Source organism: Podarcis raffonei, chromosome 9, assembly GCF_027172205.1.
Source record: "Podarcis raffonei isolate rPodRaf1 chromosome 9, rPodRaf1.pri, whole genome shotgun sequence".
Classification (NCBI taxonomy): domain Eukaryota; kingdom Metazoa; phylum Chordata; class Lepidosauria; order Squamata; family Lacertidae; genus Podarcis; species Podarcis raffonei.
This window is the reverse complement of record NC_070610.1, coordinates 54,242,062-54,268,826: the sequence shown is the minus strand read 5'-3', so window position 1 is coordinate 54,268,826 and position 26,765 is coordinate 54,242,062. Positions and strand designations below refer to the sequence as shown.

General features: G+C 41.7%; 1 protein-coding gene across 8 annotated transcripts in view; it reads right to left on the bottom strand.

Annotated features, from left to right (window-relative positions):
• LOC128421199 (bifunctional heparan sulfate N-deacetylase/N-sulfotransferase 4) overlaps nt 1-26,765 on the bottom strand; it is a 125,451-nt gene that overhangs the window by 42,969 nt on the left and 55,717 nt on the right. For 7 of the 8 annotated variants that reach the window (XR_008332258.1, XM_053403623.1, XM_053403619.1 and 4 more), the window contains 4 exons: nt 23,490-23,577; nt 16,041-16,195; nt 7,768-7,953; nt 5,311-5,439 (listed from right to left, as the gene is read on the bottom strand). Coding sequence is in view for 7 of the 8 variants with exons in the window: in XM_053403623.1 (XP_053259598.1) it covers nt 5,311-5,439; nt 7,768-7,953; nt 16,041-16,195; nt 23,490-23,577 (558 nt within the window). In the remaining variant the exon portion in view is untranslated. The remainder of the gene's footprint in view (nt 1-5,310; nt 5,440-7,767; nt 7,954-16,040; nt 16,196-23,489; nt 23,578-26,765) is intronic. The other variant, XM_053403622.1, reaches the window with a different exon arrangement.

Sequence of the window (26,765 nt, the reverse complement as noted above, 5' to 3'; positions counted from 1 at the left end):
GTGCAGGGATGTGTTGCTAAGAATTCATTTTGCCAGTTACCCAGCATTAATGATTCCAACATACCTCAATTAATAGCTCAAATCTACCTGCAAATTGAGGTTAGGTTTTACAGATCATGCCCTCCTGGTTGTCCTGTTGCTTATTCATGATATTGCAATAACCCACCCTTTGGGATTCCTTTGCCTGATGTACAAAAAGCTCCAACCTTAATTGTATTTTAGCATTTGTTAAAATCTTAGGGCAGTATCTAACTCTTTAGCCACTAGAGTTAGTGCAAGCACTCTTGGCTGCACAAAGAACTTCCCTCCCCTTCTCCTCTCACTGCATGCCCCCATGTGCCTCCTAAATCTGCTCTACAGGGTTAGAGGTTATTTACACCCCACCTATCTGGCAGGGTTTTCCCAGCCACTCTGGGCTGCTTCCAGCACATATAAAAACATAATAAAATATCAAAGTGTCTCGAAAGCAGCTGTAGTCAACATGGTAACCTCCACTTTTTTTTGGGTAGACCACAACCACCATAAGCTCTGGCCCTTTGCTGGCTATGCCTCATGGGAGTCCCGCAACATTCATAAGATACCAAATCATTCCCTGTTTTAAAGGATGGCGTCAAAAATAATGTCATAAAAAGTTCCTTGTTCACACAAAGACTGTTATTTGGAACAGTGCAATGTTAATGACTAGTCTTTTCAAACTGAAGACCATAAAAAGACCCCTAAAGAACGGGGCAGATGGGCTAGAGATCATTTCGTGGAGAAGTATGACATTTCATGCAGAACATGAACGTTCCAATCAACAGGACAGAACAGTTAAGAAAACAGGCATCACAGGGATCATTGTCTACTAGATTTCAAGTTAAAATGCTTTGACTTCTTCAAGGCCTCCTCTTGGGTAAATTTACTCAAGATATATTACGGCGTGCTGCTGTGAACACTGCTCTGCAAAGTTTCTCTCAATGCCAGCAATTTCTTTTGGGGAGTCAAGTGGGCCACAGTCTCTCTTCCCCTTTGTGAAAGCTTACTCAAGGAGAAACATGGTGAGACTGCAGAGATGGTCTGAAAGCATAGGATGCAAGCTTCAGCACCTTGGCCAGTGCCTAGATGAGAAACTTGTTGTAAGCTCCTTGGAGGAAATGCAGGGTATTAGCAAAAAGAAAAAGAAACTTGCCATTTTAAGAGCAAGCTGTTTGAAAATTTTTGTGATGGCATGCTTGAAATGGTGAATCAATCAAGGGCTTCAGCGTGCTATTACATCAAATAAGCCAGAAATCTAGTTTCAGAATTCAGAACTTCAGAAACTTCAGCAAGCTGTAGTTCAGGGGAAATCATAAGAAGCTTAAGCAGGAAGTGAAGGTACATTGGAAAGGATTAGAGTGAAGCAAAGGCTTGGTCAAGGAATGAACATTTTCTAATCATAGTGTAGAGACAGTGATAAGCAAGTTTGGAGACAGAAATGTCTTCTAAATAATAAAAGCAGAGTTCAGAAAGAGCAGTTCTCTTTACACTGAGGTATAGGTACTCTTATACTTAACATATATTCAATAAAAGTGCTCCGAATATCTGAATCTACTCTAAATCTCTTTGAAGTCAAACCATGCTTTATTCCTGAAGTCCAGACACCATCATTTTAATATATAGGTGTCTAAAGCTAGACTCCACAACACATACTTAAACGATGACCTACTTTTTTTAAGCTAAAATTTTGTCTATCCCAATAGAATTTCTTGCACTTTAAAATAAAATTATTCTGGACAACTGGAAATTGGGTTATTTTGTGGGACATAAGACCAACTCCCTAAGTGCACCGGAAACAGTCCAGAAAAAGAACAGGACAGAAATACATCTACTTATGTAACTGTGTGAAGAACAGAAACAGCTAGCACAAGAAGTTTAAAAAGTCTGGGCCTAGAAAAAATACTCACCAAGAGCTCAGTTTATTCATAACCTTTAAATCAAGTAACATATACGCATGGGCAACTCTTGCTGGAGGTCTTAAATTAGTGGGACATTTAATGGGGCTAGTATGGGTGAGATCTGATGCCAATGGACACAATGGAGTAACCCTTTCTGTCCCCCCCATTGCAGCTCCACACCCTCCCAGTCTATTCAAGAGTTTTCCCAAGACTTCCCAAGATTTTGGGGGTGCACAGGGAGAGAAAGTGTAAGTCCCATTTGTGCAAGTGGGATTTGGATATCAGCACATTATTTTAAGGTATCACAAATATCAGGTCCTAACTGTGCTGGGATGAATGGAACCTTGAAAATCCAAAGATCTGGTGGATGGTGAAAGTGAATTACTGACTCAGCTTGACTGATAAATGATGGTATGTTAAGAAGGCATGTAAATGGAGTGAAGAAATAGCAAGTTCATTGACAAGCCTCAGGATCAGACGATAAAATTGATAAACTGGCAAACAAGAATTATAATATCACTATTGCTCAATGCCCTATATTTTTGATAAATAGGGCATTTCATTATAAGTCAGTTATCATAAAATAACATGATACATTCTAAGTACAAAGGAATGAGTGACTGTGATAACATATAAACATGGAGGTGTGGTTACCATATTCATATACTTTCAGAGTAAGTTGACTGTACTTTCAAAGAACAAAGCAACTAAGCAATGAAAATTAAGAAACATACGATATTTATGTCATGCAGAAGAACATACAGCTTGCAAAAATAGTGAAGATTGAAAGAAGAGGCAAGCTTGTGACCAGCATGAAGTAATCTATCTCCTACAGAGAACCAACTGCAGAAAAAGGCCTTTAGATCATGGGGTCAGGGAGTAAAGCTTAGGGTAGCTGCCTATGGATCACCAAAAAATAGAAAATGCATGACAACAATTATCACCTGGACCTGTGTGCTTCCTCAGTGTGGTCCAGGTGATAACTGTTGATGGGCAACTTCAAGATCCCTGATCTCCCTTCCTGTGGCTCTTTTATCTTTAAACCCAACTTGAACTGTGCAGCTTTTCAAATAGAGGGTTGTCTACAACCACCCCAATAAAGCCCTCAAATTGTATACTGTAAGAGCTGTTAGAAGGTTGTTGGTGGTAATGTATTGCCAATGTTCATTGCTTAAAGAGTTAATTAAAGGTCCATCTGCTTTAAGCCTTTTGTTCCAGCTAATGGTGTGCCTTACCAGTTTGAAAGGGGCTCATCCAGAAGAACCACCCGAGGCAATCAAAAGTGTACATGGGTTAGAAAATAAAAACTGAATAAAGAAGAAGTCATGGAGATCATTGTTGTTGTTTAGTCGTTTAGTCGTGTCCAACTCTTCGTGACCCCATGGACCAGAGCACGCCAGGCACTCCTATCTTCCACTGCCTCTTGCAGTTTGGTCAAACTCATGCTGGTAGCTTTGAGAACACTGTCCAACCATCTCGTCCGCATTTTTTTTTTTAAAGTGCTGTATTATAAAGTTTGGAAAAATTCTGTACCGGGAAGTATATAAAGGGAGTGGCATTTTGCACATGGTGACATGTTGCCAAGGACGGCTTTATTTTTAGTGGGATTTTGAAGGAATTTGTAAACAAACAAACAAGCTTTCAGCTATTCATATTAAGCTTGTTTGGTAAATCGTTGGTGGGACAATCATGGAACCTTTTAACTCAAGTTAATTATCTCTTAATTGGCACTTATCTCAAGGCTATTCTGAAGTGAGCCTTTATTAACTTATTGTGCTCCTTGTGAGAGAAGCTGTGTGAATAATATATTAATGTGAGGGTAGCTGCTGAGGGGGAAATCGGGGGAAATTATTGGCTTGATGGTGCCTATAGCTCTTGCTGTTTTCTATCTATCATTGCTCAACCTACCTCTGAGCATAAGTAAAAGAGAGGATGAGAGGAATCAAAGCAGCCCTAAATTGGCCAGGTTCGCTTTCCTGTGATTGGTCACCTTGCCTCAGGTGACCTTACCCCTTCCCTTTGCAGAAATTCCTTTCAGAGTCTCCTTCAGGTAAGGGGTGGCGGTGGAACAAATTCATCCCTGCTCATGGCAGGAATGCTATTCTCCTATATAATATGTTAACCTGAAACCAACCTTTTTCCAGCTGTGGTCCCCTTTCGACCTTGTTTCCTTCCTATGCCCCCCATGGATGTAGCCCAGGAGGGCAGCAGACGCCCATAAGTAAAAATCAATACAAATCAATACATATTTGAGTTTCTGCCCCCCCCAACAAAAGCCTGCTCCGTAACAAAAATCCTGGCTATATCATGTACCCTCCCCCATCCTACCTGTAGGAAGGTAGCTATTTAAATATTTTGTTTGTAGAATAGAACATTATTTTATTTATAATTTTTATAATTTGTACAAAATACAACTGTATAAAATGATAGGGACAGAATGAAATATTGCTGAAACAGGAAAGCCCTCTATTTACACAATTTTCACCTGTGCCCCCCTTGGAATATCCTGGGCTCCCCTGTTGGGAAACACTGGTTTATGTTTTGCTTTGCTACCCACAATGGAGGAATATACAGATTTATTCTGTTACTTTATGTGGGTGGTTCCTGCAACATACTTCCATTATGTTGAGGTCTCTCCCAGTCTTTTAGTTCCTGTTAACCTTTCTGCTTGGGTGCATTTCCTACAATACAAAATTCTAAATACCTGGACTTTATTCAGCCTAGGAAGAAAGAGTGGGCACTTCTGCAGGGCAGGAAAACACATACTCAAATTTAGATTTTTTTATGGACATACTATCACTGGAAATGGAGACACAATGTTGCAGAATATATTGTAATGGCTCTGCTGTGTTAATGGGAGGAGTTTAAGTGAAATAAATCCAGGACTAGGCACATATCGAAATGAAATATTAGTGTAGCATAGAAGCTAAGGCTGCAATCCTATACATACAAACTGGGAAGTCAAAACTAGTGAATTCAAAACTTCTAAGTAGACACACCCTAAGACAAACCATGAATTCCTTGGTTTGAATGCCCTGCTGTGAACTCACTAAAGGATATTAGGGAAGCCAGACTTAGCTCAGTTCTTCCACCCCACTTTGTATCTGTAAAAAGGGGGTCATAATATTGAAATTGAATTAGACCATTACGACAAAATGTTGCATGTGGAGTGTTTTGAATAAGTGGCATTTAAATACTACGATATCATAATCACAATAATATATTGAGATCTTTTATATATAGCACCATTCAAAAATATAATATGACACAGTGATTGTACTGGATGCAGCTCATATAAGTCTCAGACCAAACTGATTTTATTTGTGCTTTGGAATGAAAACCACCACCACCACCTCAGTTATACTATAATTGTATAACAACAAAAGGAAGTACATACGGGGTTGAGAAGGATGGTAAGAAACAGTTCACCTCCTCGTATACTTTTGTCTAGTTCTTGAGGCCCTCCAGGATATTCTTTGTAGAAAATTGTGTGGGTGAAAAGTCCACACGTCTGTCGAGGGAGCACCTGAAAATAAAGACAAAAAAGATCTATATGTGTGTGTGTGTGTTTCCTCCATGTCCTAGATCCCCTGATAATTGAAGGTCTGCTATTACGTCATAGATTTATTTTTTCTGATCTAAGAAAAGGCCAGATCCAGCTGAGGGGAAGGAGGTACTAATTGCATTAAAAACCCTCCCTAATTAATTCACTTCAATCCTAGGCCTAATCTTTAAACACAAAATTTCATGGGATCTAATATTTATTTGACTAAATCAGTTAGTTTAATAGATGCAAAAGCTTTTCATCAACTAAAATGGTGCCAGGGACTAAACAGACACCGTATATCATTTTTCATGTTAATTATTTTTACTATAAAATCTTACATAAACTGCAGCTACTGAGTGCAGTCTTAGAGGATATCTTCCACTTTGTCTCTTGTGCAGGTAGAAACACCTAATATAGAACCTGCTACAACACATATATGTATATTAAACAAGCAAATAAACCCTAGAACTCTCTTTGTTACTTACACAAAGGGGCAAATGTGGTGAGTAGTTGTGTGGAACTTGCAACCCCTTTCGTTATGCTTCTTCTCTTCATACAACTAACACCTGTACAGGGCTTGTGTGGAAAGAAGGCTTTGGGGGTTGTTTTTCTTAACCATCAAGTGGCATATAAATATTATGAAACAAGTAAGTAAGTAAGTAAGTAAGTAAGTAAGTAAGTAAGCAAGTAAGTAAGTAAGTAAGTAAGTAAGTAAGTAAGTAAGTAGAGCCCAGCTGGATTAGACCAATGGTCCATTTAGTCCATTCTGTTTTCCTACATTGTCAAGTCAGATGCCTATGGAGATGAAGGCAATAACCTTCTTCCATTGTTGGTCCTAAGCAGCTGGGATTCAGTGGCATATTGCTTCTGATCTTGGTGTCTCCATAAAGTTAACATGGTTAGTAACCATGCATTTGCCCAAATCCCCTTTCAAAGCCATCTAAGCCGGTGATCACTACCACATATTGTCATCATCCCCTTGTTGATATTCAGAGTACGTACATTACAGCATGGTCTGAATCACCCTGGTCTCTAGTAAAACATGGTGTTAGTGACACCATAGAGTACGTAGATGCCCTGAACATCCTCACAAGTAGCTATTTGTATTTCCATCTTCCAATGTATGTAGTTCTTTTTCAACACAAATAAACCTCTGGCCATAACTGCTTCCCCAAACAGTGCAGATAGTGTAGATATAAATGGTTTTTCATGAAAAGGTAATCCTCTTTACTTCTGAAGAAAGGTTTGAAACCACTTCTTTAAGTCAAAACTTTCAACCACAGAAGCATTCTGGGAACTGCAATAGTGTGTTTGTTTGTGTGGCTCCAACTTTCTCCATTTCAGACACCAATAAAGGGCTCAAAATGCATGTTGGTAATCACATTACCTGTTTCATAGTGAGATCCAGGGGGGGAAAAACTACACTTAATTCAACATATTGAGCCATATTTCCTACTGGTATAGTACTGATGGCATGTAATAAGTTTTTCTGATTTCCATCTGCCTAAAATTTTCTTGATGTTTCATTTGGAGATAATGTTAATCTGTGGTCCCCCCCCCCTCTCCAATCTGTTCTTCTTGCTAGTTTGGTTAGTACAGCTGCCAGCTAGCCAGAGCCTTTTTTCCTCAGTGATGGGCCAAGTTAATCTTGGTAAACATGACCTAGGACCAACAGCTTTGACCTCATGCCATGACATTCAGTGGAAAATATAAACAGCTGTCCTCTCTGTACCTTGGCTGGGAATTGCTTCACTTTTATGCAATGGTGACTGTTGCTTGAACTCTGTCACAGCACACTGGCAGGAGAAATATGCAGCCCATCTGAGTTTGTTGACAACATGGATAAAGTATGTTGTTATCCTATACAGAACGGCAGCCAGAGGAATAGCTCTGAAGTATAATCATGCTCCCTGTATGAATGCTCACTTACTTTCCAAAGCATGATCCAGAGGCATTTAAAATCTTATGCAAAATAAATCAGTAATTTTGCCTATAGTCAAACCTCTGTAAAGTGATTCATGCAAACTGAAGGATTATTATTATTTTTTTGCACTTATTAATTAAAGAAATTTGTAGTTTGGATATTCTTTTCAAGTGCCCTCCCAGTTTCTAGTGAAAGCATGGAAGGGAACTGAACCACAAGCTGGGATTGCAAAATGTACAATTCAAGTGTGGCAGTTTCTTAAAGTTCTCTGTCACTGATGGTTTTTAAAGACCACTTTTAAAACTCCAAGCAATGTGAATAATAGCATTGCTTTAGCCATTTTTGCCAAGATACGATTATGAAGTAATGGAAATGCAATGTACCATGATGCCATTGTGGATGAAGCCCCGCCTGTACCGTGCAGGTTTCAGATGAGGGTACTCTTCAGTGCTGGTGACTTTAATACCCCAGACTTTCTTCCAGGCTTCATAAAGCTGAATATGAACAGGGTAGACGCCAGAATGGTGTGGAGCCACTGCATAGCCCATGTCAGTTGGAATACCATGTTCCTGGGGGCGCAAAACAAAGAACACTACTCCTTGTAGGACAATACTATAAAATATCAACAAGTTTATCATTAGAGGAAGCAGTGGTCAACGATGTGTAAGCATTTATTCCAAACTGCACCACTTTGGGGTGAAATATCACCTGTCTCTTACCCTACTTATTTTTGACTTCCATTTTCCAATCATTTGCTAGTTGGTGTGTTTTTCACATATAAGGAAGGTTCTATAGCAGGAGGACTGAGCAGAGGCAGAAGGGTCAACCAGGGGATCCACAGCTGCTTGACCGACTTTGTTGTAAGCCCCTCTAGCCTGGAAGCAGCACCAAATGTCACATCCAATGACTCACCAATGGTGCCTTGCAAGTCACTCTCCAGTTTTGCTAGCACAATATCTACAGCTTGCCCCCGCACCCAGATAAAAGACTCAGGTGGTAAAGAAGGCTATATTTATTGAAAAAGTAACTTTTTATCATAATCCAATTAAAAATAATAAAATAAAATAAAAAACCAGCCAAATTACAATCCAAATTATTAATTATTAATTTTTCAGGCTTCCCATACTCTGGACCTCTGAAGTATATCTCCAATATTTTCATTTCTGCCTTCTTGTTGTTCTCATATTTTCCACATTCCAATCTTAATGCTTTAAAGTTCCCCATCCCTGGCTGTGCAATTCTCAATCATGTAAGAGATCATATCCATCGGGTACAGTTTTATTTGTATATATATATATATATATTTAACTGTCAATTTGCCTGTGCAGATTTTCCGGACTTCATTCCAATCTTCCAATCTGGGCTGATTTGATGGATTTTTTAATTGGATGTTCTTATTGGAACACTAATAAACATGATTTATAAAGAAAAGAAAAGAAAAATAACTGTTTAGAGGATCTCCTGATTAGCTAACCAACTAAGTGAGGGCAGGGGGATCAATGATGGCATGAGAGAGAAGCATTCTTCACCCTTCTGGGCATGAAAGCCAGCAGGTTATTTGCTCCCTGGCCAAGGACCGGGAGAAAAGTCTTTCTCTTTTCTAAGACAGTTTTGGGTAATTGAAGCCCAACCTGCACACCTGGTGCATCATTATTTAGGGTAAAAACATGACTGAAAATTGCTATAAGAGCATGTTAAATGTACGGTATCAAAGTGACCTATGCAACCATAAATCTCACAATGCAATTGTTCTGAAAACCTGAGGGAAGAATTTGGTGTAACTTGAAAGCTTGGTCTCTTGCTCCTTTCAAGAACTAGCTCAATGCGCTGTAGAGGATTTTTCTTCTATGACTTTCTTCCTCCTTCACCTTTTCTTGATCCTTATCCTGGGCTCCTGCTCTTGAGCTCACAACTTCACTGCTGACTCACTCCCCCTTGTTAAAATAATTTTTTAAACCCCCAGGGTTCTGATGTGAAAAAGGGTCCAGCCTTCTAGGCATAGCCTTGGGGAATAGCTTCATCAGCACCTACCGGGGGTTTGATAACCTGCACCTTGTTTCGGGGCTTGCCCCGAGGCAGCAAGATTGTCATGTCTAATTTAAGGCAAGCTATTTTGCCAGAGGCAGGTGCATCATGTCCGAGTCCAACCTGCTTCTTTAGAATTCATTTATCAAATTGCATCTGCATGGGGCTTAAGGCTTAACTGCCTTGCCCAACTGAGAACCCCATGCTATAACTGGCATCCAGTTGACTTTAGTGTTCCAGAATTACTGTTCTGTGTTTAAAAAACAACGTGTATAACCATATCCTATGATCAAATAATTGTTGCACCCTGTTATTTGGCCAAGCAGACAACATGATTTACTGGACTGTTCCTTTCTTCATTTGAAATGCCAATAAAAATGCATAAGACAAAAAATCAGTAGGACCCTTGCCAAGCAGCAAAGGTGTTAATTATTATCACCCTTGAAAATGTCAACTAAAGTAGCTGTTAGGTTTTTTCAGTGTTAAGACACACTGGAGGAAATTTACAAGGGTAGGGAAATGTTCCCCAAAACTGACTGAACAAACAAAACAGCTCTATGTCTATATTAGATTGATAAGTAAGAAGGATAAAATCAAAGAAAGTGGACAGAAGCTAACATGTTATTGAAAGGAAATTTAATATCCTTCTTTTCTTAGTTGCTGGAGATTAAATTTAATATGTAATAAATCGGTGACCTTTTTCTGAAAAAACAAAACAAAAACAAGGCTATATTCCATACTGAAAATGTAAAGTGAAAAAGGGATCTTTGATGCTTGATCACTATAAAATATTGGAATGTTTACATAAGGTTGAGTGATCCATTCAAGCATCAGTAAATTCTGATACTGTACATTTCATTGCTTCTGTCAAAATGCCAACATTAGTCACCTCCTGTTTTCACAAGTTCTAGAAGTGCAATATGTGCCCTTGCAAAGTGAATTATTTACTCTTAACACTTCTGGGTTTAGACTTGGCATCTGTAGAAAATGTAAAGGGATTCCCTATTACCGTACATGCGGATATTCTTACTAAAAGTAAAATGGTACTGGTTGTTTCACTTCAATACTCTTTGCACTTCAGTACATTAGTTTGAATGCTTAAATGAGCACCTTTCAAACTCGCAGTTCTGCTAGGCACATTCCTTGCATCAAAGGCTTTACCAAATGCTTTCTGAATGAAGATGATGACAGAGAACAATGGAGCAGTTGGGATAGCTCAGTTGGTAGATCATGAGACTCTTACGCTCAGAGAAGGGCAAAAGGTTCCTGCACTGAAGGAAGGTGGACTCTACAATACTATGATTCATGTAACTTCTTAGTAATGTATAGAGATGTTACTTTCTATGGAGCAAGGCCAAATCAGAGACAATGGTAAATAGAAGAATAAGGTAAAGGTAAAGGATTCCTGGACGATTAAGTCCAGTCAAAGGCGACTATGGGTTGTGGCGCTCATCTCTCTTTCAGGCCAAGGGAGCCGGAGTTTGTCCACAGACAGCTTTCTGGGTCATGTGGTCAGCATGACTATACTGCTTCTGGTGCAACGGAACACCGTGACGGAAACCAGAGCGCATGGAAATGCCGTTTACCTTCCCGCCACAGCGATACCAATTTATCTACTTGCACTAGTGTGCTTTCGAACTGCTAGGTTGGCAGAAGCTGGAGCAATGGGAGCTCACACCATCATGCGGATTCGAACCACTGACCTTCCGATCAGCAAGCCCAAGAGGCTTAGCGGTTTAGACCATAGCACCACCCGCTCCCGTTGCAGTACTATAAGAATAGTAATATGCCTGTTGACTTATTGGCAACTAAATTTGTTGGGTGTGATTTAGAACAATGACGACAACACCCCCGACACATTAAAGTCAATCACATATTTGATATCATGCCTAGTTTGGAGGATCTGTAACCCAGAGAAAGTGCATCCAAAAAGAAGCCTTGGACAGCTTGAGCTTCAGCACCTGCTTGGGTAAATTGAGTGCTGAACACTAGTTGAAAAATTATAAAAGAACCTGCTTCTTGAACAGAAGTGTTCTTGACAAATCATAATAAAACCCAATTGGGTTTTACTGTCTGCATACTTGCCTCAAGTAAAAAGATAGGGACTTCAAAAAACCCAAAAAAACCTTCAGCTGTAATGTCTGGGAGTGGCCAGAGAGGGAGCTGCCCCCAAAGCCCCATGTATGTGTGGCCCTGAAACAGACACCTGTCTGTTTTACCATAGAAGATCCAATGTTTCTAACAGTCTAAGAAAGAAAATCGTTTTGTCCTCTGCTGGCATAGCAAGGCTAGATGAAGAAGCAATCCCTGCTGAATTGCTTTCAGTTTTGTCAAAAGCAGAGAGGTGATATGTTGGCTCTCAGCATTTTCTAAGCTGTCACCTTGCTGAATTAAAAGATTTGCATAAGCTCTTATCTACTTTTAGCACTGGAATGTGTTTTTTCTAGTATTGTTCAGGCAGGCTGAGACTTCCCCTAGGAGATTATTTTTTTTACTGTGTCAGCTTAATGCATTATTTTATTTTTGTAAAGTTTTTTTTTTAAAAAAATTCATTTTGAACCTATCAACAACCCTTCCAGTTTTCAGTATTTCAAAGTATTACATGTTTATCCTGCTGCGTGCAACTGAGGACTACAGCTTTAATGATTGTGTGGCTTGTGAATATTCTGGCCACAATCCACTGAAATCAATAGGGATGAGGTAGGGAGCTCTGATAGATATTCATGGAGCTGCGTTGTATTATGCCTGGCTGAAAGAAAGAGCTTAAGGTGCATTTTGGAAAGGGAGACAAGAACCACAATGAGAGCATGTGGTAAGGCTTGTCTTATCTAAGGGTGGAAGTGAGATTTGGGGCCTTATTGGGCTTTAATCCCGCCCCCAAATGTGTGTGTGTGTGTGTGTGTGTGATGGTCCTCTGAGCCTCCTGATATATCCCTCTTGTGGATAGCAATGTCTAAGTTTAAAGGTAAAGGTAAAAGGACCCCTGACCATTAGGTCCAGTCGTGGCTGACTCTGGAGTTGCGTCGCTCATCTCGCTTTATTGGCCGAGGGAGCCGGCCGAGGGAGTACAGCTTCCGGGTCATGTGGCCAGCATCGCTAAGCCGCTTTTGGCAAACCAGAGCAGCACACGGAAAGGCTGTTTACCTTCCTGCCTATTTATCTATTTGCACTTTGATGTGCTTTCAAACTGCTAGGCTGGCAGGAGCAGGGACCGAGCAATGGGAGCTCACCCCTTCGTGGGGATTCGAACCGCCAACCTTCTGATCGGCAACTCCTAGGCTCTGTGGTTTAACCCACAGCGCCACACGCTGAGCCTCCTGATATATCCCTCTTGTGGATAGCAATGTCTAAGTTTACTATTAGCATATAGGATACATTGCTCTGCACTGAAGCTGGATCAAATTTAACAGTAGCCTAGTGCTAAAAAGGGATGCACAGCAAAGCTACAGCCTTTCCTTTCTGTGGCATGACCAGTTTCCCAATGTTAAGGTAAGGAGACTGAGAACTATGCTGATGTGAAAAATACTATAAAAATGTTTATGTGTATGTAATACCAGCATGTTGTCTCAAAAAGGCATCTGCAAATCCAGGTAGAGTTGCATGAATATATTTTGATTGATGTAGGCAGTTCATTTCCTTCCATTATTGCATTCTAATACTCGCCTCCCTTCTGGTTTTGACGGTGGCTGAGGTTATTGAGAAGGCAACACTTGGCAGAAAAGAGAGGCTGTAACTAAGGCCAAAAAAGCTTCTGACAGTGATGTAAGTGTAAATATTATTTTGCTTCTATGCTGAATTTTATCACCCACCCACCCCAAACAAGTGGGCCACTTATGATTACACTGTATGTGCCAGAAACATCTTCCCTTCATCCAGCTTGGATGGTAGTTTTGGTATAAATAGCAACATCACATCTTGACAACTTTTCTTAGAAATGGTGCATTTATAGAAGGCTTATAGAAGCATGCAATTCAGCTTCCCCCGTCCTAACAAATTGACGTCCGTTTCAATATTTAGGGAAACGTAAGAACAGTTATCATTTTACTGAAATCTTACTGATGGGCTGAATAGTTACATAATGCTTCAGAATAAAGACTACACTCTGAAAATGATAGATACAATTTCTGATTCTGCTCTTGGGGAGGACATGGAACTCTTTCCTAGTTGGGATTTTGCCTCACCAGTTTGTTATCTGGTGCCTCAGGTACAAAATAAACCAATATCTTGGGATTTGTGTATTTGGAACAGAAGGACCAGAAAGATTTAAATGTTCCATCATGTAGGGACTGCCTTATAAGAAGCCAGGCCATTGGTCCATCCAGCTCAGAATCCTTTGCATTAACTCACAGCTACTCTCAAAGGTTTTAGACAGGAGTTTTCCCCAGCCGTATCATGAACTTAGTTAGGACCATCCTACATAAAGCAAGTGCTATACAGTGGTACCTCGGGTTAAGTACTTAATTCGTTCCGGAGGTCTGTTCTTAACCTGAAACTGTTCTTAACCTGAAGCACTACTTTAGCTAATGGGGCCTCCTGCTGCCGCTGCATCACTGCTGCACAATTTCTGTTCTCATCCTGAAGCAAAGTTCTTAACCTGAGGTACTATTTTTGGGTTAGCAGAGTCTGTAACCTGAAGCGTATGTAACCTGAAGCGTATGTAACCTGAGGTACCACTGTACTGAACTATGGACCTTCCTCAGCCAATGCAGTGAGGCATGAGTCTCCATGTCAAAGCACATCTGTTAACATTGAATAGTTGTTCTGGAATGAAGTGTTGGTAGATTGGAGGTGGGTAAACATGATTTTTTCAGCATCACCACCAAATCAAGATTCTCTGGATGCTTATGGGGAAGGCACGAGTGCTTATTATTATTTATTTCAAATATTTAGATTGTTTATATCCAACTTTAAAAAAGGTAATGATCAAAGCTGCTTACTGTGAATAAAGTGTAGAAAAAAAATGCAGCATAAGAACAGTGTAAAAAGAGAAGATTTAGACCAGGGGTCCTCAAACTATGGTCCATGGGCCAGATTCAGCCTGTCAGGGCCGTAAACCCACCCTGCCCCCATGAGCCCACCCCTGCCAGTGACGCCACGCTACCCACTCATATCTCTAGTTATCCGCATGTCTATTTTCGCATTGGGCATTTTCCAAAGTTGGGCCGGAAGTGCCCTAGAAGGGGCGTTCCTTCCTGCGCCTCTCTCTCTCTGGTCCTCCCAGGCTTTCTCCCCGCTGCTGTGAGGGCCTTTCCATGTAGCTTGGTAGACCCTGTCTGCAGGACCTGCCCATGGCCATGGGGCTGCTGGTGGCCCTGGCCGATGGGCAGTAGGGCGTGGTGGCGATGGTGGCCACAGTGGGAGGCCCTCTGATGCTGGCTGTCCACCTGGCGGGGTCTGAGGAGCAACTGCTGCTGCTGTGCGCTGCACTGCTGGAGGCCGAGGCAGCCTTGGGGCCAGAGCTGTGGCTGGGCCGGGCCTTCCTGAGGCAGCTGGGCCTGGTGGGGGGAGGCATGTGTGGGTCTGGCCCGTGAGGAGGCCGCCATTGCTAGACTGGTGTCAGCAGGGGCAGGGCAAGCTCCGTGACTTGCGGCCGCCTTGGGCTCCAGCATCCTGGTGTGGCATGGGGAGACGCTGCCAGACTTGGGGCTGCTGATGCTGGAGGCCCTAGTGAACCTGCAAGGGCTGCTGGGCACTGGCATCCGCTTGGCTGTGACTGAGCTGAGGAGCAGCAGTGGTGGTGGTGGGGAGAGCTGGGACCGGAGCGGGGAGCTGCCGCTGCCACTGGTATCTACGTGGACACACGGCAGGGAGTGGCTGGTGAAGGCGGAGCGGGGCCACGCTGCCCTGTGGGGAGGCAAGGACAGTGAGATCCTGTGGGTGACACCCAGCAGCCTGCACAGCCTGGACCTCTTCCACGGGGCATGGGTGTCCATGTTGAGCCCTCAACCCCCGATGGTACTTCTCCCTCACTGAGGACAGGCGCCGCTGAGGAGGAGGACTTTCCGCACGAGAAGATGCTGCTCTCTGCCACCTTGGCCTTCAGCCTGTCCTGCGACCCTCTGGAAGGGGTGCTCCTTAAAATCCAGGTGGGTGGCACCTGTGCAGAATGAGGCACCCAGCTGGGAAAACAGGTGCTGAGCTGTGGAAAGCTGCCTCACACCATGTAGGCAGCTTTCAAACTACTACGGTTCTGTCTGCTGGCACTGGGAGCCTCTCCCAGATGTTTCAGCAGGCAAAGCTACCGGCTATAGGCTTTTTACCAAATGTATGCCCAGCTCACATATCTGGGAACTGAAGGAGGGAACTGAAGGAGGGAGAGTAATGCCCCTAAATCTGGCTAATGCCACCCCCCCCCCCCACGGAGCAAGGGTAAAGTTATCCAACTTTGGTGTGGCTTTTAAATATTGTATTTTTCCTGTTTTTTGTGCACTACATATTTTTTTCAAACTATAGTCTGGCCCCCAACAGTGTCTGAGGGACAGTGAAGTGGCCCCCTGTCTAAAAAGTTAGAGGACCCCTGATTTAGACCTACTAAAATCATGGATCTTATCATTACCTCAAGGATGAAAACTATAAAATAAGCAATGTGGATCTGCTCTTAAAGATATTTGAAAAACTAGAGGTTACTCACTAGTGCAAATTCCTTGTTGAGGATCATCTGTTCTACCAGAGATGACTCGTTGTGGAAGAGATGAGGTTGCATGTGGCTCCACATGTGAGGAAACCACCAGAACTCATCCACAGAACTCAACAATAGATCATCACCTTCATCTTCTTCAATGGTTCCTACAAAATGAATAATATTATCTTCTGGTGTGGACATGAACAGCTTTTTCCAGGTTGACGATAGTTGATACTGGAGTTTATGTAACTTCATTTTTAATAAACTTCCATATCATGTTTATAAAAGGCAACATCAAAGAAGAATGGTTACCTGTGGAGGATTCCATGCACTGAGCATCACATATTAACTGGGTGTCTGGAAACATTAACACAGTATGGCTCCGTGGCCCATAGGTATGCAGTGCTAGTATGCTGATGTTGCACATCCATATGCGATAAGTACATCATTATCCCAAGAGCATTGAACTCAGAACAGCTAATTTTTTAAAAAAGCACCAATGTGCTGTTTACACTGGACATGATTACAAAAACCTGAAGATTTGCATTGTTACAGTCTACCATCATAGCTGAAGACTGAGCTGTCATAATCAATGCAACATCCAGTTAGATCAGCGGGACATCCTGCCATTATCATAACTACGGCTGGTGGAAATGCATGAAGGGATTTCTTTGTTGCACAGCCTAGGATGTAATCCATTTCGTTTCCACCCTGACGATTTCCGCCCCTAGCATACAGCAGTGGAGGCCAGTTCATTAGGTGAATGGGGCACTGTTTCACCAACTGGAGTCTGCTCTCAGACAGCATCCACCTGCTGTTGTTTTGCTGCCAATCAGGAGGTGGCTCTGCCTGCCATTGGCTCTGGTTCCGCCTACTGCTGGCCTCTGCTTTCTGCTACACCAGTCCCAATGGGCACACAGAGGCTAGGAATCAGAAAGTCTCTAGTTCAAATCTTCCATCTGCTTTGAACGCACAGGGTTGCCTTCAGCAAGCTACACTCCCTCAGGGCTCTTCCAGACTTTGCTTGTCCTGTGCCTAGAAAGCAAGGATCCAAGCTTGTCCCGTGCTTGTCCCATGCTTTCTGGGCATAGACTTGAGCAGTTTCCCCCTCAAAAACCCGCTCTTTACCACTGAACTGGAACAAATATCATTCCGTGGAAAACCCATTTGATGTCCAATTCAGTGGTAAAGAGCGGCTTTTCCTGAGGAAAAGTGGCAGGAAAGTCATCAGTCTCCCCATCTGCAATATGGGAGATAATAACACTAACTTGATTTATGGTTTTGGGGCTGCTTTAAGGATTACAACTAGGTAATACCAGTCATGAGATTGTTGTCTTTCACATGACGGAATTCTAACAATACCTATGTAGCTCTTGAACACCTGAAAGCACTATACAAATGCTTACTGATGTTGTTATTGCTGGCTGATACTGGATTTTTCTATGGCTACTGTCCCATTGTTATTCTAGTATGTCAGTTAGGCTTCCTGTTCATGCATCTTTGCTTGTCTTTTTGTTGTGTTTATTGATTAAACTATGATATAAGCCGACTCAAGGTATTTTAGCTGCAACAGAAAGGTGGGATAGAAATGTTTTTATAAATGTCAGCCATGATGAATACTGTCCCTTCTCTTTTAAGGGCTAGAATACCAAGAGAAAATGTTCAAAAGTTCACATTTTTCATGGATAAGGCATGACGCTTGGAGAGTGATGGTTTCTTTGAGTAGTGGCGATATGCATCAGTGCAGAAGCAACAATTAAACTCTATTAAAGCTGCTTCTTTCCCAGGTTTATCACCCAAGCAATTCCTTTTTAAACTGCAATGCTGGCATAAATATTGTTATCTAGGTTCAGTAGTGCTGGCAGCATGTGTTTCTCTTATTGTACTAAAAGCCTGTGGTCCTCCAGGTCCGTGTTCAGTTCTGAAACTGGGAATGTAAGTGCATGGCTGGATCAGACCAAAGGGCAATCTAGTCTAGCATCCTACTTCCCACAGTGGCTAACAAAATGCCTCTAAGAAGTTCACAAGCAGGACATCTTGACAATGACCTAGTCCAGCTGTTGGCCATCCTCCATGCATCACTGCTGGCTGGCATGGGATGTTGTTAGCTTTCAAACAGGAGCACTCACTCATTTTCAAATGTACATAAGCAAGATCAATGAAAGCAGGACCTCCTGCTCACAACCTGCTGACCTCATCCCTATGGACATCACTCCCAGCTGCCCCTCCCCAAGGGCTTTGGGGTGCACAAAGGAGGTGGAAAGCACTTCCTTCAAGACCCTGACTGAGCATGTTTTGTTGTTGGGGATGGTATGCTCATGCAGAATCAGAAAGCAGTGTGCAATAGCTATGTGGAGCTCTTATAACTGTGATAGTATTTACAAACCTTCTGACAGATTCACAATTCTGTCTTCCTTTCTGGAACCCTGTCAACTCGACTTTAGGGATGGAGAAGTGAATTGTGCATTAAGGAAGAAGTCAATAAGGCATAGCAGTTTCAATGTGCTAATAAAACATGTTGAGCATCTTACATTAAAAGCCTCCTTGGGTAAACAAGCCACATTTACGGTAATTAAAGAATACCTCTCCATGTTTTATTTATAATGAGTCAATAAAGTGTATGTTTGCATGGAGAATACTTTGACATGCTGCCTCTAAGCTGAAGTGACAAAAAACAATGCTAACTTTTAAAGTGGGATGTGCTTTGGATCTAGGGCGCCTGGCATATGCACCGCAGCAGGTCTCTTAATGGAAGGCACTGACGTGCCTCAATTCCTTGAGTTGCTTCATGGTCTTTGAGTGAGCCTTTTAAACTGCTGGGGAGTACATAGTTGTAGGCACATGCATACCATCTCAATCTTGGAATAGTCACAAATTCAATATTGATAATGTTTGAGTCAAGTGGGAAATAGAAAGCATTAACAGTCGGTATGTGATACAAATTTTATCAGTCAATTCCCAAAAGGCATTCAAGACAGACAGGAGGAACAAAAAGAAAATAAGTCAGAACCAGCAACAGTAGGGGCAAACTCTTTCTCATTAGGAAAGTGAACAGCACTGGAAATACAAGGTGTTTCCATTGTTTATATTGGCATGAAACATTTCAAATGTAGATGTACTTAGAGAGGTTGGTAAAGTGACCTCTTCCTTCACCAACCCCTCCAAGTACACTCACATTTGAAATGTTTCATGCTGATATAAATGATGGGAAGAACTTGTATTCTCTTCCTTCTTGTAGGAAGGATATTACTTTAACCCAAGTGATGATTGCAAAGCATTTATCTTTTCTGCAACCATTTATGAGATGACTGAGACACTTCTAAGGGATGGTCAGTAGTCTTAGACATCTTCATTTTCTTACAGCTTGCTCAGGTCTCACAGGAAATCATGCCCTTTGACCTGGAAGGAATCCCTTTAATCTGAGTATTACTCCAGGGCTGCTTATTTTCATGCAGCAATGAGGAACTTTAGCTATCCTTAAAGGGAGTCTTTTATTGCTCATCATGTTACAGGGAAGAACCCAGCACTTGGGGGGGGGGGCGAGCGCCTTCCAGGATTAAGTGATGTGATTCTGTGAGCATGGCTCAAATTGAACTTTGCTCTTCTTCACTTAGTTTGAGCCAGCAGAAAGTGCTTCCGCTCATGCACGGCAAGGCATTTTTTTCTTTTGCCAGTTCCCCTTACCTGCAGCTTCCCTTCTTGTGATATTGCATAGTGCTCCAGGAACAAATTTTTAGGGGGCACAGAGACTTTGGTGGATAGAGGAGACAGTAAAAAACAGGTGCTCTGTGTTGTGCAAGCATAAGTGCTTTCTGCTAATGCACAGTCACCATTGGAGAAAACCTATTCTATTGCATATTGTTATGGGACTGGGAGTTGGGCTGGACGGCCTCTCAGAATCCCTTCCAACTCAATGAGTTTTGATCTAAGATTTCCCTGAATAGGTTCTCTGTTGGTGTAGGTTGCCTGACACATACCTGATAAGAGTCTTGGAGTCTTATTAATAGCCCTGGTAAAATTGTCCAGTACCTTCTCTTTGTTAGGTAAATTAGCTGGTGGCTCTCTATAGCTGGCCTTAACAACAGTTGAGGAACTGACCAGGGACTGTTCTGGGAGAGATAGACATTTTAGAAAAGAGAACATGTCTGCCTTCAGCCACCTCCTTCCGCTTGCTGGAGATGATGTCAACAAGCTTTGCATGTGAAGAAATTGTATTTTAGAGAAAGGTAGATGAAGAACAGGTAGAGAGCTGAACTGGCACTGGACATATGCTCTGGATGACTTCCATAGTTGCTTTTCTTTCTGCCCAGAGATTTATTAATTATTTGGTATGTATTTAGTATGCTGCGCCACTGAACTTCAAGCTTTCATATCTTCAAGTCCCATTAGCTGGGACAGCTAGTTGTCAGGGATGATAGGAATCAATTTTCCAGATGTTTCTGGACTACAACTCCCATCATCACCTTGGCTGGGGCTGGTGAGAGGATGAAGGGCAGTATACAAATTTAAATAAGAATAAGAAAAGCAGCAGCAACTGTCCCTGGGGATCCCCAGAGTTGACATCACTACAGTAGCAATTACATGTCCTTGCAGAGTCTAGACAAGACGACCTGCCAGAAGTCTTGACAAGGAGACCTGCAAAAGTACAAATCCCTGGGCAGCCCATATTGCTTTCACAGCTTGGATAATAATCTTTGTTTTATTATTTGCCACTGGCTACTTTCATATATTCTCTCAGGTGGCATGTCAACCTGCTCTCTCATAAGTTGTTCTCTTCAGAACGAAACCTTTACTCAGCTGCCACATACACAAAATATCTTGCAGTGAGAGCTCATCCACAAGATAATCCCAAACTGCAGAAAATAGGCCACCCTGAATTCCCAGAGGATTTTGTCAATATGCATTCACCCCATAGACATCAGTATGCTTTTAGAAACTTGCCTGAAGCTGCAAAATTATTTGCACATAGAGTAAGGCCAGTATAGACATGACACCATCAATGTAGCTAAACCATTTCTGTGTAGCATTCTGCAAGGCCAGTGTTTTAAGTAAACTGTCGTTTGCAGCAGGTCATAGCAGAAAAAGGCTTCTCTACTATGTGCTAAAGATGCTTGTCATGAAGGGGTTGAATAATAGTGAGATGGTGAAGCCAGTTTAAGTTGCAATTTCAGCTGAATTTGGGGAAGCACTTGAAGCATCCACTGTGTTAAGGTCTTTCAACTGCTTTTGTTTGATTTGGTCATTGCAAAACAGCTGAAAGTCTGTAAATTTTTGATAATAAACCTGATTTGCAATGGGGGTTGAATAATTTCGATTGCAGCTATAGGCTGCTTCTGGTACTGGAGGCAATACGTTTAGATTAAACTAGATGCCATTGGCAACCATCTTCATTAATTGGTCAAATCCCTTTTTAAAGGTATCTAAGCTGATGGTCATCACTGTATCATGTGGTAGAAATGGCCATAATGTAACCTCACAGGGCTATTGTGAGGATGAAATGGGGTGAGGGAGAACCATGTACACCAGATAGAAATGTAATAAATTAAAAATAAAATAAATGCCCATACACACATTTGTGTGATCATGGTCAATACTTTTGTATCTTTATTTCTGCCGTTTTAACAGTTTTCTAAGAAAAATGTTGGAGCCTGGATCAAGGAAGCAGTACCAGACTCAAGGGGAAAACACTGAGCATTTTACTGCCCTAAAACTCTGCTTACCCTTAAAGCTGTATCTTCATGGAGAAATATAGACAGGAGGATGACATTGGGAAAGTAAAGTTTAAACATGTAAGAGGCGTGAAATAAGCAAATGAGGGCAGATAGGAAATGCAAGAAGAAGTCTGGAAGCAGGTAACGCTAATCTGCAGAATCAGTGGGCGGGTGGGCAGAATCAATTAATTACTTAGAACTGGAAAGGTGAAGTAATCCTCTTTTCATTTAATTTAAATTCCCCTTAATCCAAATCTTTTCTCCCTTGGGTAGGGCAGTGCACTTTAAAAAATAAATAAATCCCACAGTGCCTCCTCACTTAGGCGACAGACGTATTTTGGTCACCTCAGTTCGTAGCCGTGTGAAGCGAAGGCGGAATGTGCATCACACAAATACGACTCCTGTCAAAAGTGGACAGAGAACTTGGTTTTGCAACTTTCTGTCTCTTATTCTGCTTGACAGGATAAGAAAGCCAAAGATGGCACCAGCTTTGCCTTGCCTTGCGTTGGCATAAATACCTGGCAGTTATGTCTACTTCTTTTTTTAATCCTTCAGCTGAGATTATCTGTTTAGGAGAATGACCCACAGTGCTTTCATATTCACACACACACACACACACACACACAGAGAGAGAGAGAGAGAGAGAGAGAGAGAGAGAGAGAGAGACTCTATATATCATTTACTTTAGTATGTTTTAGAAATCCGCTCACCAATTCAGAAGAGCCATTCCTAACAGTGGCTTTGGAGGAACTTTGGGCAATAAACTCCATGGGCTTCACTGCCTCACTAGGACCACCTCCTCACTATCAATTTCACCATCTATCATCATTGCTATCACTGGCTTCCTTGCCAGGCAGCTAGCCAGCAAGGAAGTGGGCACTGGCGCCTCCTGCTTTTAAACTCTTACTAATACCATTAGTATTAAACTCTCACTAATACAGGGACGCGGGTGGCGCTATGGGTAAAACCTCAGTGCCTAGGACTTGCTGATTGTATGGTCAGCAGTTCGAATCCCCGCGGCGGGGTGAGCTCCCGTTGCTCGGTCCCTGCTCCTGCCCACCTAGCAGTTCGAAAGCACGCCTAAGTGCAAGTAGATAAATAGGTACCGCTTTATAGCGGGAAGGTAAACGGCGTTTCCGTGCGCTGCGCTGGTGCTGGCTCGCCAGAGCAGCTTCGTCACGCTGGCCATGTGACCCGGAAGTGTCTCCGGACAGCGCTGGCCCCCGGCCTCTTAAGTGAGATGGGTGCACAACCCTAGAGTCGGACACGACTGGCCCGTACGGGCAGGGGTACCTTTACCTTTTAATACCATTGTTTGGACCAGAGGAAGAGGAGGTGAACAAGCAAGTTGTGATGCAGAAGGGAGAGAGCAGTTCCAGGGGACTCTTGTCAGTGCCCCTATTGCTGGGGCATGGACTCTCAGTAGGTACCCCAAAATGCTGGCTGCTGATGCCAAACCAGATCCAGAAGATCAAAGTTCTTTAGTCAGCAAACATATATATTGGTGAACCATTTTTCCTGATGAGGAAGGGCAATTTGTTCACTGATATTTTTTAAAGGATGAATCATTCAAAATTCCAATATCATAACTAATGTTAAATTAGATTTAGAGAGGGAAATTCTCACACCGTTATTTTTTAAAAATGAAATATAATTTCAGTATTCTGTTACCAGCTACTGAGCAAAAGACAAAATTGTTTCAATGTATTTCACCTGCTTAACCTGAAACTAAATGATTCCTTCTTACCTGTGTGGTAAAACTTTCCTGAAAATCCAAGGTTGAAGGTAAAATTTGCAACCTGAGTGCGTAGTAAAGTTTGAGTCTCTAGTAAGGCCTGAAACAAATAAGAAATAGCACGCATTTAGAAAAAAAAGGCTCTTTTTTAAAACTGATGTTTCTTGGGCTATAGCATTTAGAATCCTTGCAAATATGATCATATATCAGTGAATTCCACTTCCCATTTCTAATCTAACCTAGAAACAGGTGTAAGACTTATGTTAAGGAAAACTAACATTACAGTTTACAATTTATCATTAGATTTTATAAATTTGTGATGCAATCACCTGCATGTTTATCCAGAAGTAAATCCCACTTTAGTCAACTGGAATTACTCCCTAGTAAGTGTGTTTAGGATCACAGCCTAAGTTCAGTAACCACAGAAACTCCTAGTGATGTGGTGACGACAGAACATCTGGATCTGGTTCACTGTTTGAATTGAGGTCTGTGTTTTCTCCCTCTGTGTTTCAAATTGCATTTGCACTTGCTGTATGCACCAGAGAGGGAGCAGGGTTCACTTCTGCCAATGCACATGAACTGATTTGTTTCCCTGTGTCTGCAACACTCCCCCTGCCAACTCCTATTCAATGAAGTGGTCATTTGTGCAAAGGGACCTTCCTCAAAATTATCTGATGGACTGGATTTAGGTTGTCAATTTGCTATTAATGTTTTAATCTTATAGTTCATGGGTTGCCAGCACGGCACCTATGGATGCAATGGTGTCCTTGATGTCTTCTCCTGAGATGCACAAAACTATGAACCAACCATCCCCACCCTTACTGCCATGAGGCCATGGAGTGGTTTGGGCCAGTTACCTTTTCTTCCCTTGAAAAGTACATACAGCTGAAGGAGGAAGTTGGAAGGATGACGGTCTTCCTCATTTTCTCTTTCAGTTGTATCTACTTTTCAAGGCTCAGATCAACTCTGCTGCAGTGTCCAAAGGGAAGTGGCACCCACAGCACTCACTCAAAAATCTTCATGTGCCCTAAAAATGTTGGCAACCTCTGTTTTAGGTACTCTGAGATGTAAGCAGTCACTAGATTTATTAGAGTTGGTTAGTCTGGATAGCTCAGTTGGTTAGAGCATGGTGCTGATAATGCTCTAGGTCAGTGTTTCTCAAACTTGGGGCTCTGGCTGTTTTTGGACTACAGTTCCCATCATCCTTAGCTAGCAGGCCCAGTGGTCAGGGATGATGGGAATTGTAGTCCAAGAACAGCCAGAGACCCAAGTTTGAGAAACACTGGTTGTGGGATTGAGCCCCATTTGGGACAACTTCATTTTCCTGCACTGCAGGCGGTTGGACTAGACCATCCTCAGATCCCTTCCAGCTCTATGATTCTATGAATTCCACTCAATTATATTTTACATAGGTTAACCACTGTTTCTAAATTAGTTGCTTGTCAGTCTATTGAACCATAGGAGGAGCAAAATGTATACATTTAAACTGAATCAATGTAGTTAATCTTTTTTTTTTTTTTTTGCATGTGTTTACGGAATTTGTATTCTAAAACTGAATGTAATTAGTGGATGCGAATGCTTACATTGCCCTCTGTATAAAATAAATAAACCACATTGAACAGCAAATATTAGTATTAAACTCTCCCTTCACTTTGCCCCCCCCCATCTATTCTAAATTAGATGTAATATGTGCTTAATACATTATTTATCTGTTCTTAAAGAAAGGTATTGGAAGTCAGTAGCCAGCATTCAGGGAAAACAATCAGATTAAAACTGGTATGATAGGAAGCATATGGCAGCAACATCCCAGAGGCATACTCAGTGCTGCTATAATATTTAAAGTTTGGGGATGTCATTACTTCTAACAGCAAGCTGGGGTGGTTTAGAAGCAAAACACGCACATGTACCCATAAGGGAGGCATGTCTACATACTTAAGTGGAGTCCCTAGCTAAGTAAAAGTGTGCAAGTTTATAAACTAAAATAAAAAAAAGTTTTAACAAGCAGCCACCACCCACCGTAAGAGCCTGACAAGAATCTGCAAATATTGAGATGTTGCAATGAGTGTTAATTTTTAGAAAGAACAATAGTAGGGGAAGATGGAACTGGTTTACTCAAGCGCCTAACAAGCTGAGAAGGCATATTTCACGAGCAGGTAAATTAGGTTGGGAAGGATGTATGCTGTAAGATCAAAACACCCCAGAGATATTTCAGGAGGAAAGAAAGGGGAAAATACACTTTTTCTGTTTCCCATTCTCTACAACCCCCTTCTATTACTGCCATAATGTTTTAAAATGCTGAGGTTCAAAGCTGGCAGCCAGCCTAAAGTAAGTGGGAATGGACTGAGAAGTATAATAAAAATTATGCTTCTCGTAGACTTCAAATATGAAATCATATTTGTTTTTAGGGACTTATACCCCCTCCTCCACCCATCCATGAGTTTAGCCATTTCCCTCTCATTGAAACGCAATGTAGTTTCAGGAATTTTTTTGTATTATTTTTTTTAAAGAACAGAGTCTTTCAAATCTGGTGAAATAAATATTGCTTCTCCAGGAAAGTATAATCAGGAATCTTTGCATTCAGAAAGGCTCACATCAGAATACCTAGTTTAGCAGTTTGTAGTCAACAAAGGCATCAAATGAAGCACTTCAGTTGCTCAGATTCTTTGTGGAATTGTTGGTTTCATTATATTAATTGCTTCTCTCCTTTGTTCGTAGGAGTATGAATCTCTCCTCAGTGTCCACAGGATAAGTCTCTTTATTTATTTATATCTTGCCTCCACTCAGCAGCATTTTAGATTCATCCGTGTAATTACATTTTGTAGGTTTGAGTTGGCTTGTCTTTATTCTTCATAATTGTCACATTTATTAAGGCAGGAGTGATATTTTCCCAAAATGTCCTTGTTAATTACAACTATCTCCTTCATTTGCATAATAAACTTTTTTTGGAGGGGTGGGCGCTAGTTCTCCGGGAACATTTCATGGCTAATAGGAAGCAATTTGCTTTCCTTTATTAAGTACATTAAAACTTCATGCCCCAGACATCATTGACTGTAAACATTTGATTCTGCTCAAATTTAATGCACCAAGGCTTTTTGCTCTGCCATATTAGCTTTATTTATGTGCTGTGTTCTGGATTGTTAGCTACTAATGAGACTTCAGCTCTTATTGCTCTAAGGCCTGAAACACTAACCTCATTTTAATGAGATCATTATTTGCTGTCTTCTGAATGGAAGACAACAAATTTGCCTTTTAATTAAAGGTCAAAACACCTCTAGCTAAGGAGAGTGA